The 12,660-nt window shown below is 31.7% G+C and overlaps 2 protein-coding genes across 3 annotated transcripts; one reads left to right on the forward strand and one right to left on the reverse strand.

The window, feature by feature from the left end:
- The first annotated feature begins 5,319 nt into the window (after positions 1-5,319).
- LOC122598193 lies at positions 5,320-8,396 on the forward strand. Of its 2 annotated transcripts, XM_043770795.1 has the most exons (6): positions 5,321-5,523; positions 5,738-5,819; positions 6,729-6,845; positions 7,288-7,414; positions 7,518-7,635; positions 7,992-8,396. In XM_043770795.1, the coding sequence occupies exons 2-6, from the start codon at positions 5,810-5,812 to the stop codon at positions 8,043-8,045; spliced, it is 426 nt and encodes a 141-aa protein (XP_043626730.1). In that variant the 5' UTR covers positions 5,321-5,523; positions 5,738-5,809; the 3' UTR covers positions 8,046-8,396. The 2 variants fall into 2 exon arrangements, with proteins under 2 accessions (XP_043626731.1, XP_043626730.1); XM_043770796.1 differs by lacking the exon at positions 5,738-5,819 and having other exon boundaries at positions 5,320-5,523.
- Positions 8,397-9,325: 929 nt separating this feature from the next.
- Positions 9,326-12,342, reverse strand: LOC122596370 (UBP1-associated proteins 1C). Its single transcript, XM_043768936.1, has 6 exons — positions 12,180-12,342; positions 12,003-12,077; positions 10,768-10,898; positions 10,204-10,603; positions 9,677-9,790; positions 9,326-9,593 (listed from the first exon to the last, which is right to left on the reverse strand). Exons 1-6 carry the CDS (start codon positions 12,264-12,266, stop codon positions 9,531-9,533), a joined length of 870 nt encoding a protein of 289 aa, XP_043624871.1. The 5' UTR covers positions 12,267-12,342; the 3' UTR covers positions 9,326-9,530.
- Between the last annotated feature and the right edge of the window lie 318 nt (positions 12,343-12,660).

Below are 12,660 nucleotides of genomic sequence, written 5' to 3' on the forward strand. Positions count from 1 at the left end.
TTTAATTGAAATATTTGAGATATGTTCCTTTTAAAATATATAAATCAACTTTCTATAAAAATAGTAAGCTACTCTCCCCGTCCCATCAAAAGTGTCCACTTTTGAATTTTTAAAGTCTTTGTCTCGCAACTTTGACCTTAAATATTTTTATTTATAATGTATAATATTTGATGAAAGTTATATGAGTTGATAGAGGTTTCGATATGTTTTCATTGAGTATAACTTATCAAATATTATATAATGCAATAAAAAATATTTGTAGTCAAAGATACAAAAGAAAGACTTTGACAAAATAAAAGTGGACACTTTTAATGGGATGGAGGGAGTATATTTTAAACCATGAAAAGGTAAAATTGAATATTAATAATGTTGTAACACCATGTATCTACAATATTATATTATACATATATATATATAATGTCTGGTTTAGTCAAATTATCAACGGCAGTGTTTAGAAGGCCGATTTTAGCTTAGGTGTGTGACAACTTTAAGAACATCAACTTTTAACATTGATCTGCAATTTTGGAGCATGTGGTGACAGAGAAGTTGCATTCTATTAAACAAAATAAAATAAATTATCAAAATTAATGATATATAATTTAGCTTGTAAATATGTGTGACTATTGTGATTAATATTATAAAAGAATTTGAAAAAAAATATAACGTTTTTATATACAACTATATAACTTTTCTATATATGTGACTATCGAAATATAACTTTTCTATATATATATATATATATGGGTGAGATATTTTGAGACCACCTCTTATTTTAGGACCAACTAGGACCATTGATTTTTGTACACCATCATTATCTACTACGATATACAAGACTTTTTTGTAAAAACACTAAGACTTTCCGGCGTCGGGCCTACCAGAAAATCATGTGTAAGTTAACTTACACATGATTTTTCTGTAGGCCTGTCGCCGGAAAGTCTTAGTGTTTTTACAAAAAATTCTTGTATATCGTATTAGATGATGATGGTGGTGTGTAAGTTACAAAAATCAATGGTCCTTTTTTGGACTTTTTTTAGTTGGTCTCAAATTATTTTTCCCATATATATATATATATATATATATATATACAAGTATGATATTGTGGAAGCTGGAACTAGAAATTCATTAACAAATCGACCTTCGTCATGTAGACAGTTCGTGATATTAAGCAATAAGGAAGAATTTTTTCTAGCACTATGAATAATATATATATATATATATATAAAGGTTTTGATTAACTTACCATGTTTAAACTGAGACAATTCGATGGATTTCACTATGAATATGAATAATATTACGATGTATTATTTTTTTTTTAAAAAGTTCATCATTTTTTTGAATATGTATTGGGACTTCCAACAACTAACCCCATTTTTCTCTATATTATTGAATATGAACATAGTGTCCGCACATTGAGGCGACTATAAGGTAAGTACAATATGAAAAGGAGCGGTAGTGGAGATCGAGGGAGGCGGTAGAGAAGGAGGGCGGTGGCAGAGGGTGATAAAAAGTCGATGAGAGTATGTAATGATTAAAGAAAATGAAGAAAGTATTAGCAGACCATATCAATTTACATTAATTGTATTTATTTTGTATATATCTCCAGGAATTATGAGATCTTGTTTCCATGTTTATATCCTTGTAAATGTTACACTATACACATTTACAAGGATATAAACATGGAAACAAGATCTCCTAATTTTTGAAGATATATACAAAATAAATACAATTAATGTAATTGATATGGTCTTCTAATAGAAAGGAGGGTATATATAATGATTTTATGTTAAATAGGGGCATTTTTGGAGAAAAAAATGCTTAATTTGTTAATCTTTATTTTCTTTATAAAAGATTATAAATAGATATAGATATAGATAGTCTGACGGTTAAAAATAAATGATATCCGAACTCGTGATCACTTTATTTACATTATGCTATTTTATCGATCCAAGTTACAACAACATAGTAATTACACATACTCATGTGTTGTGTTATATGTATTCTTAATATATCCGTGCATTTTCTTAAAATATATAAATTTCACTAAAGAAGATTTGCCATCTATAAACTAGCTGAGCCAAAAAACATACGAAATACAATATACTTTGTTGTATGCTTAATTCCATTATCCTTTATTAATGAAAGAGGATGTGAACGGTAGCAAAATTTAATTAAGATATATATTAGATTCAGCAAATTTTAAATAAAAATGAGATTTTACATGAAGGATGAGGTTTTGGGTTCAATTCCCAGCTCACCTCCCCATATTTATATTTTTTTATTTCTAAATTTTATACTTCGCTAGTTCGTTCCTTGGAATATTTATATTAAAAGGGTGTATTTAACGTGCATAAAAAATTTGTACCTTTCATATTAAAAGCCCGCTTCCTAATTTTTATGGTAAATGTACAAACAATTTATGCACCTTAAACACAACCCTAAGGATTGTATTTAGCAAACCCTTTCGAAATATGAGGTCTTGGAAATTTTATATCCTTTATTAATGAAAGAGGATGTGAACAGTAGCAAAATTCAATTAAGATATACATTAGATACAACAAATCTTAAATAAAAATGAGATTTTACATGAGCCTTATAAGAATAAAGTCTTGGTTCAATTCCCAGCCCACCTCCTTATTACCCTATATTTATATTTTTTATTTCCAGATTTTATATTTAACCCCTTGATATATATTTTTTTTTATTTCCAAATTCCTGGCCCTCACTTGTTTTTTCCATATATACCTACAAGGCCACAATCAAGGTTGGAAAACTCTCCCGAGTTGGTTGAGTACTCAAAATAAACTTGTGACTCTTCATCTCGCCGAGTCGAGTCCGGGTCACGAGTTATCCAACTTTGATACGGACAAAATGATGATGAAACGTGAATCTATCAACTAATCTAACGTTTAATCTTCAAGTTTGAACCATTATGTTAATATTTTTAAACAATTATGTTTATATTTGAAGTTTGGAATATGTTTTTAAATTCTATTAAATACAATTTCAAAAATACTTATGTTTGCATATAAAATTCCAATCTGAGTTCTCCTCGAGTCGAGTCAGAGTTTCCAAAAACTCTTGAGTCGCCACTCGCCGAGTTGAGTCTGAGTCACGAGTTCCCCAACGTTGCCAACGATGCACATGGTTAATCATTAAATGAACTAAAAATTCCTACAAATAAAAGAAAATACTTTTAATACTCATTAATAAAGTATGTGATTTATCATTTTATGAATAAGATCTTCGTATTATAAAAAAAATTCATTTTATTTAATGTTTTTAAACATGTGTCGTACAAATTAGTACTCCCCCGTCCCATTTTAGTTGTCTATTGTTAACTTTCAAAGTGTTTTTGCTTCAACTTTGATCGTATATATTTTTGTTTGTATTATATGATACTTGATGAAAGTTATATCATTGAAAAGTTCGTTTAAAATTAAATTTATTTATATATTTTATATCAAGTGCTATAAAAATATAAATAAAAGTATTTATGGTTAAAGTTGAAGCAAAAAAACTTTGAAAGTCAACAATGAACAACTAAAATAGGACGGGGGGTATCAAGTTTTTGTGAAAATGTTATAATTATAAGGATAGGATAATAATAATTTACAACACAATTCTGTGTCATTTTAAATTTCTTATTTAAAATAGAAAACTGAATTTATTTATATAATACGAGATATAGTGTCTGTGCGTTACGGCGGTGACATGGTGGGGGTGATAGGTCAAGTCATAGAGTATGATAGCCAAATGCCTTAGCCGTACAACCCTCAGATTTAAAAATTCGTCGATAGTATATCGAATGACATCTCTAGTGAAAAGGCATGAAATTTTAAGAATATTCATACAATTTTTATAATTTATAGATTGGAGGTTTTTAAGATAAAAGATTTTGAATTAAATAGAGTAATAAAATGATTTATAGATGAGAGAGAAAAAAATGAGTGGTTGAGATTTAAGGTTATTATAGGTATATTAGATAGAGATGTTTAAATTAGTGAATAAAGTATTTAGAATAGTTCAAATCAACTTTTCTTTAAAAAAAAAGGGACAAAATGCTTTATAAGTTAAATATTAGATACTGTATTATATATTAGATAAAAAAAAATTAGAGTTTTGTTGGGTTGTCAGTATTAATTAATTTGATTCATTAAAATTTGTACTTTGTCTTGTAAAAATTTAGGGGGACGGTTATGTAATAAGCTGTTAATGACAACCCTTAGGCTGTCATTAATAAATAACTACATTTTAGACCTGTGTCCAACATTGGACACGAGACTTACCACATTATTAATATTAGATATTAATACATGTAACTCATAAAAGCTTATAAAGTGAAAGTTGAAGATATTAGTCGATACTGAGTGTTCAATTCAAATGCTAAGAATGTTAAACTAATAAAAAGAAAACTAATGTAATAAAAGAATATTAGAAGCATATACTCTCCTTTATCATTTGAAAGACTTCTTTATAAACGAAATTTGTTGTAGTGTTTTTTGTCTTCTTATCTTTGTCACATATTAACACCTTAAAGCCCTTTGTCGACTTAACTCGAGATACTGCAATGTACAATTGTTCTTGTGTGAAAGCCGGACTTTGTAGATAGTCCAGTTTTAATAACATTCTAAAAATAATTATTTTAGTTATTTGTTTTTTATTAATTAAATACAAATATGTAAAAAATTAAATGATGATATCAGCGATAGTCAATTTCATAAAAAATCGAGAGATATGATTGGTTAATAAGTCATTAGTTCAACTAAAATCTTAATATATTTATAATAAATTTAATATTTTTTATAATAAATTTTATATATATGATAGAACATATTATTGGATATATAAAATTAAAATATTATTATTTATTTATTATATTAAAATTATTAGGTAAAAAGTGTAAATTTGTGATGGAAAACAAAAAAGTGTAAATTAAAATCAAAATTGAAAACAAAAGTCAACATTAAGAATCGTAATTTTATATATATGATAGAACATATTATTGGATATATATTAGTTGTTATTTTATTGGATAAATATTATCTATTATTCTATTGGATATATAAAAACTATTATTATTTATTTATTATATTTAAGTTATTGGGTAAAAAGTATAAATATGTGATGAAAAATAAAAAAGTGTAAATTAAAGTTAAAATTGAAAACAAAAGTCAACATTAAGATGAAGAGGTATTATTGATCTATTATAATAAAAGATTTAGACTATACTATTTTAACGGAATAAAAAGTCGTCACATTCAAGTTTATTAACTTGAGTTGTAAAAATGTATTTGGCGTAACCGACAAAATATATACATGAGAATGAGAATGTATGAGAGAGGGAGAGTCAAAATAGAGCTCTTCTTCTTCTTCTTCTTTGTTGTGTGTTGATTAATTCTCACTCACCATTTTTTCATTCTCCCGTTTTGTTATCTTTCACAATTTCTCTTCTCTTATAATAACAATAACAAACCATCAATTCTTTCTATAATTCCTGATCCGGAATCCGTGCCAGCCAGCCAGGTATGTTACTCTATTTTATTTTATATTTTTTTAGTTATTTATGTCACCTTCTAATATATATTGTAGAATAAGCATACTGGATTTTGTTTGAGGCGGATTTGTTGTTAAAACACAGTTTATGCTCCAAAATTTATCACACACATATTATATTTTCTTTGTCTTTGATTTTTATTTGATGGGAGTTGATAATGATACTCAACTGAATATGATGTAGACTATCCTCCAACACAACATATTAACTGAATAGGAGGAGAGGAGGTACTTGACAGCAGCCAGCCCACTCGAAATGGATCAGAGTACTCTTCCTTCATTTATCGATATTGATCCGTATAGATTTGCCTGCCTATTCTGTTATAGCAATTGTATGTCCTCATCAATTGGAATGTGGATAAAATGACATGTATCACCTCCCCCTTAGTTTCATAATAAAACTAATAAATGTCATCTTATATACATGGTCAAATGCTCTGCTTTCGTTAATAACAACAGCAAACCCTGCCTAAAATAGGTTTTTTTTCGAAAGAGTTATCTATCCGCAACAGTATTTGCTTATAACTCTCTTCACTATTCCCCTCCATGTGACTTCTGGTTAAGACTATCTTTCTGACTGCTTGTTAGAGCAGGCTAGATTCCAAAATAAATAACCGAGAGCGAGACCTAGACTTTGCCAATATTCTTCTTCCTTCATCGACGAGAACTTACATGCTTTAAATAGCCAAAACATAAAGGGTGTGGGTTAGTTCAACGTAACATAAAAATAGGAGAATACATGTTTTTACTACTAACTGCCAGATACAAAGTCGACTTCATCTAAAATAGTTAAATTCATATGTAAAGCTATAGAACATGAGATTGCTTTGCTGACTGAGTCTTAAACCGATAGGGACGTATCACCGCTCTTCTCTATATTACTATCTAGCGCAGTCATATAACGGGGAAGAAAAAAAAAAAAGAGAAGGAACTGAAGGTTCACTGGAAATTTGTTATTTTCATAGGCTTTCAAATTCATTACTACCATTACTCATTAACATAGAGATTTTTGTACTTCAGGAAATGTGTAGACTTTAAGTCCTACTCTGTCAAAATACAAATCTGGTTTTTATAAAATAGATCATGGAAATATACACTTACAACCAACTGGTTTTTAGATGGGAACCCTAAATTTAATGCTAATAACTACGAATTGGGACTTTATGGTTTCACAGATGCTGCTATGGAGGAGGGGAAGGTTTTGAAAAATGGCCTTGAATTGGTGAAATCAGTTTCGGATAAGCATCTTGATCTTTTGAGGCCATCGTCTCGCTTATTTTCAATATTTAAAGGTAGATGTTCTGGGTGATGTAGTTGATCTTCTAAGAGTCATGTGTCTATGTCAAATATGTTATAGAAACAAATGAAGAAGAAGCTATTTCCCGGTAATGCAAACTATTATGATTTCTATTTTGCTTAGATCTCCATTATACGTGTTCATTACTGTAATTGGTCACGTAACGTATAAATTATGGTGGACTTTCTAATATGGTGCTTTTGTGGCATCTTCACTGCCAAGACATTAAATGTGCCATCCAGTTATGCCATTACCCTGCATTACAATTTTGCTTCTCCCTACTTAACAAGTGATAAGGCCTGGCAAACCTCTTGAATAGCCTAAATGTAAGGGCGGTCTGTCTTACTGATATCTTGTTTTCATTTGTGTGTATTAACTTGGATAAAAAGTTGTGGGAGTGGCTATACTTATGTAGGAGAGACACATGTTGATGGCAGGGCATACATCAAATAACAACGATCGTGAGAAAGGAAAGTATGCACTTATTAAGGACAGCGATGACTTCCAACAAGGACTTTATGACAAGCCCCTTCCTTGTTTCGGCTGTGGAATAGGATGGTTTTCGTAAGTATCGTATATTCTCACCTTCCATAGACTCCTTAACCGCCCATCCCCCTCCTTTGTCTGTATTCCGTAAATATCTTAGTTAACTCTATTTTTCTTTCAGCTTCTTAACAGGCTTTGCATGCCCTTTGATGTGGTACTATGCCACATTTCTCTATTTAGGCAATTATTATCGAAAAGATCCCAGGGAACGTGCAGGTCTTGCTGCTTCTGCAATTGCTGTAAGTCTCTGTGTGCGTATGCAATATACAAGTCGTAAAATGGGTGGTTTGGGCTGGTTATGTAATAGGTCGAAACAGGTTGGATTGACCGTCAACATATTTTTGTTCACTTCTTAGATTTCATAAATGAATAATAAATCAATAACATTAACTTTGATCCTTGAAAACTTCAACGAGTATAATGATCCGTTGTTTTCTTCTTACTTATGCATTTGGCTTGTTTTGTAACAAGATGGAACCCAATGCAATTTGGCTTGTTCGTAAAAAGATCAAACCTAATGTGACTGGTTGTCGTATAAATGGGTTTGGATTCTCCGCTCTGTATACATACTTAGCATGAATCATTGTGATTGCAGGCAATGGGGTGTTCTCTTATCTTGTTTATTGTAGCAATGATCCTACTCTTCTAGCTGATATACAACTATACAAGCAAGATGATCTTTTGACATTCACTGATTCACTTGATTGAAGTAGTACTACAGCAGCTTGTAGATACAAATACAAGTCTTGATGAACATGAAAATAGTATAAAATTGTGTTATCGACACATCATGTATACCGACTCAACTGTACAATATCTTGAGAAGTGTTTCCTACAAGTACTTTTGTACACAGGATTCTTACAAACGTTTCTGTCCCAGTGAACTAAAACCTTATGTTGGCCCTTAGCAATTTGGTACCAAATGCTTTAAGCGTTTGCTATTGGAGATGTACATTTGCTACTGGAATTTCTACACGTAAATTATCCAGATTTTAAGCAATCTAGTTATGGTGTCTGAAGTCCGAGAGTTGATTGATCGATGAGACCTCACTGGTTATTACTTAGCATGAAACAAATTGGGGAAATTTAAACACATTTTTCATCCAATTTTTAAAAGATCTTGACAAGCGGCGGCAGAGCGGCGACGACAGGTGATGGTGACATTAACAGTGTGGTTATTAATATAAAAATAGTTAACGTAAAAGGATAGCATAATTTTTAGGGTGTTTTATGTGTTAAAAACTTAAAATGTTAGGGGTAGAAAAAGTAATTTAAAGGCTGAATTATTTAAAGAAAAAAAAGGAATTTTCTTTTTATTAGATTGTACTGTATAGATTAGCGTTAAAAAATTGATTAATGTTATCATCTGCCGTACCAAGTTCGACAACAAGTGTCAAAACAATGAAAAGTTACACGTCCATCTTATCTTTTGTGATACATAAATGACTATTTCTTGGCAAGAAAAAGGTTACCCGAAATTAAATGTAGACCATGTTCCATGAAGTTGGGCTTTTCTTTACATTACGAATACAATGGTGCCAAAGACCTGAATCTTCAGATAAAAATGATTCTTGGACGGTATGTGCATCATTAGCAATTGGTGGCACTTAACAACTTGAAACTATTTACCTTATTCTACTGTCTAGGGCTGTTCTTTTAGCTTAAAAAAAGAATTCATATAACAAAATTAAGATAAAACACAACTCAGTTTGGTCATTATCTCTCCATATCAGACATTCGTAATCATTGAACAAAAAGCAAAATCCAAAGTCGTATTACTTGACAATGACAAAATTATTCCCAATTTCTCGCAATGAAATAATACCAGCAGTTTGTTAGCCTGTTATGCTGCCGTCCAAATTGGATATTATTTGGAGACTGTACAAAGCAAGTCTCATATTTGGCTTCCTAATTTATGGAAGTGAAAACTGACTTAAAACATAATCAGGTAAAAATAGCAGATACTCTTCATTTGTTTATATATTATGAGCGTTTTACAAAAATTTCATCTACACGAGCTTATAGCAAAAATACAAAATTCAATTACCCATTTAAGTTGGGGCATGGGACTCGCCTTCCACTGCCACTAATCTGTAATTCCCAATGCATTCAGATGCAAGCAAAAGACCTGCCATTAACTTTTGGCGACCAATTGTACATGCTTCCCATTAACCGCAAATTTGGAGCTTGAATTTATCTGTACCAAGGATTTTGTTATAATCATACAAAGACTAAAAAGTGGCATGGGTGAAAACTAAAAATGAATGTTACTAAACTGACCTTATGCTCAAGTGTATCAATGAGCTGGTTCTCATCTATAGTTGAACCAGATTCCCTAAGAGTTTTCAGAACTTGTGTTCGTAATTTTCTCATCTTCAAAGTACCATCAGGATTCTGTCATATAGAAAAATGCAGCCTTTAGAAGAAAAAATTCACATTGAGAATAGGTACTAGTAGCATCAAATTGAGTTTGGTCAAGAGATGGCAATATTAACCCATTAAGAAGACGCATGGTTGATTTGGTTATGTTTTACCTTCAACGGGTCAACTGATTAAGCTACAAATTATATTAATAATAGGGTCAAAAATATCGTTTTTTTAATCATACTTAACGCACTAACTATTTTTAAAAACATATACAGAACAAAATAGGTGCCACAGCTCAGAAGGACTCCACCCTTTTTCATATGCACAAAAAAAATCAGTTTTAACCCTGCCCATTTTGCCACCATTAGTGGATCGACATAGCATGAACACTTCAAATAGACATGAACAGGTTGTATTTGAAAGTAGTTTGGTACACATACAGATTTCAAGATTGTTGAGATTATCTTCTTCCACTTTATGCTCTTCTCTCCGTCTTCCTTGTGACCTTTGGCTTTCTTAGTTCTTTCTGATTCTGCATTCACATACTCAATCACTTCACCATTGCCCAATTCTCCAGCTGTATTGCCTCCACCATTCTTTTCAGATGCTTCAAGCTTTCTTTTCTTACTTTCAGATGTATACGATTCCTTAACATCTTTGTTCACTGGCAAATCACCCTTTTCTATGGTTTTTGATTTACTTTCGGTAATAGGTGTGGGTTCCTCTGACACCTTAGATGGTTGCTTTGACGCATGGAAAGCTCGTGCTTTCGCTCTGTGTTTCTTCCCATCAGCATGCTGAAGCAGGGTTTGCTGACTAGTAGCGCTTGTATTGCAAAGACTGCATGCCAATTAAAGAACGTTTAACAGGATTGGTACACATTATCCAGATATACAGAAAAATATTTGCCTATAAGAAATCCTTACAAAGTCATTTCATAAAACCCTTGACAGTCTTAACCATCAAGTGATCAATTAAAAAGAATAAAACTTCAAACTGCAAACCTGCAGAACCATGGAGGACGTTCTGATAATCCCACATGTATGTCAACCTCTGGTTTTGGCTTCGAGAAACTATTGGGTTTCCCGGGTGTCCCATTAGAAGGTTTAGCTTGGCCTTTTGGACCATACTTCTCCTGAAAAAATGGTATAATAAGTCCAATGCACAGTGCTATAAAATGAAATGAAGCCACGAGAATATCAGATTTCAGATCTTCCTTTGGGTGCAAAAGATAGATGGTGAACAAAATAAAATAGTAGCTGGTTCATGAAGTTGCTGTATGTAGCATCCAAAAACATAATTCCAATTAATATGTACCTTCTTGTTTCTCTTTCTATGCCTTGTCTAAATTTCCTAAGTTAACTAAAATCAAAGGCAATGTGAAAAACACTTATGTTGATACATATGTTTAATAAAATTTTAAAAAAATGATAATTTTCAATGAGAAGCAGAAGGGTAAGATTCATAGATTGATGGTGTCAAGGTCAACGCAACTAACACATTAAAATATAATGAGGTTGTTAAAGAGCACTTAACAAGCAATAAAATTTGAAAGTAAGATAGTGATTGAGGAATAACACGAATGGAGGTAGCAAAGCAGTTGGTGGCTTGGAAGGATCCAATGAAACTTGCAACTTTAAGGCCAGCCCACAGGTAAAATCTTGGATGGTTCCAAGGAGAAGGATTTTGTGAAAATGATCATGTTCCTCATTATTGTCAGACACAATACTTAGCGGGCGGGCACCAAGTCTGTCTAGAGCATAAGTTCAAAACAATCTTCCACATATTGTGCTTACGGCTGTTACCAGTTGGCAACATTTTGCAAATGACTTTCTCATAGTCATACGTAGGAACAAAATTGAAATAAAATTTTTATAACAATCAACATTATCAAGATATGTATATTTCAACTAGGATAGTGTATAAATATCATCATTTTAGGCTTAAAGTGTATCTAGGTCTCTAATTACCAGGGGTAAAACATCCTTAGTGGAATACATACATGCATCAGTGTATTTATATAGCAAGTCCATTAGTTATAATGCCAACTAAGTTTAAATAAGTGCCTAGACTTTATGTGTTAATTTGTAATATTATTATAACAATACTGGTAGTAGTTGAATGTATAGTATGCTAGTACTACACAGACACATGATATTATTTACTTGAGACAGATAGTTTCAATTATCAAAACACAGATAAAAATAAATAGACAATAGAATAGAGGTAGAAATGGCACCATTTCGGTGAGGCATTGGGTGTGTCCTTGAACAGTCTGTTGCCCAAACATTTGTCCACAATCAATACATGATAACTGCGACACAAACAACATATGTATATATATATATATATAGTCAACAGTGATTTTACTTACGATATAAATAATTAACAAAAAAAGAGAGAAAGAAAGGTTAACCTTGTTAGCAGAGCAAACTCTGAAATGATTAGAGAGCTTTGGTTTCTTAAGGTTGTCACCACAATCCTCGCACTGAAACCAAACCATCTCTTCTTCTTTTTCTTCTAAAAATCGTTGTTCCGGCAGCAGCGAAGAAGAAGAGGAGAGTCTGACTCCAAATCAATAAGGGGGGTTTAAGCGTGCGTGCGTGTCCTTGTGTTTTTAGGTTTCTTATATGGGCCACCTGACTTTAGCCCATACCCTTCTTCTTTCTTGCTCAAATTTTAGGCCCAAACCTCACAAATTACATATTTGGATTCTTTCTACCAATTATTAGCTTTTTTACCCACGCGATGCGGTGGCGGTTTGGTGGTGACGACAATTGGTGGCAACGACAGCGGTCGTTGTGGTGACGGACTGTTTGTTGTGGTCGGTATAAGTTATTGATTTAATGTAATTGATGTAAATGGGTAGTGAGATATTTTATAAAATAAGGGATTGA

The sequence above is a fragment of the Erigeron canadensis genome, chromosome 4, assembly GCF_010389155.1.
Source record: "Erigeron canadensis isolate Cc75 chromosome 4, C_canadensis_v1, whole genome shotgun sequence".
Taxonomy (NCBI): Eukaryota; Viridiplantae; Streptophyta; class Magnoliopsida; order Asterales; family Asteraceae; genus Erigeron; species Erigeron canadensis.

Excerpts from the sequence above, each read along its gene's own strand:
- LOC122598193 (XM_043770795.1), top strand. Across the intron at positions 7,415-7,517 it reads TGTGGAATAGGATGGTTTTC|CTTCTTAACAGGCTTTGCAT; the intron begins GTAAGTATCGTA and ends TTTTTCTTTCAG. Across the intron at positions 7,636-7,991 it reads TTGCTGCTTCTGCAATTGCT|GCAATGGGGTGTTCTCTTAT; the intron begins GTAAGTCTCTGT and ends TTGTGATTGCAG.
- LOC122596370 (XM_043768936.1), bottom strand. The coding sequence starts at position 12,266 with ATGGTTTGGTTTCAGTGCGAGGATTGTGGTGACAACCTTAAGAAACCA. Across the intron at positions 9,791-10,203 it reads TCTCAACAATCTTGAAATCT|AATCCTGATGGTACTTTGAA; the intron begins GTATGTGTACCA and ends TCTATATGACAG. Across the intron at positions 9,594-9,676 it reads TTGATACACTTGAGCATAAG|ATAAATTCAAGCTCCAAATT; the intron begins GTCAGTTTAGTA and ends TCCTTGGTACAG.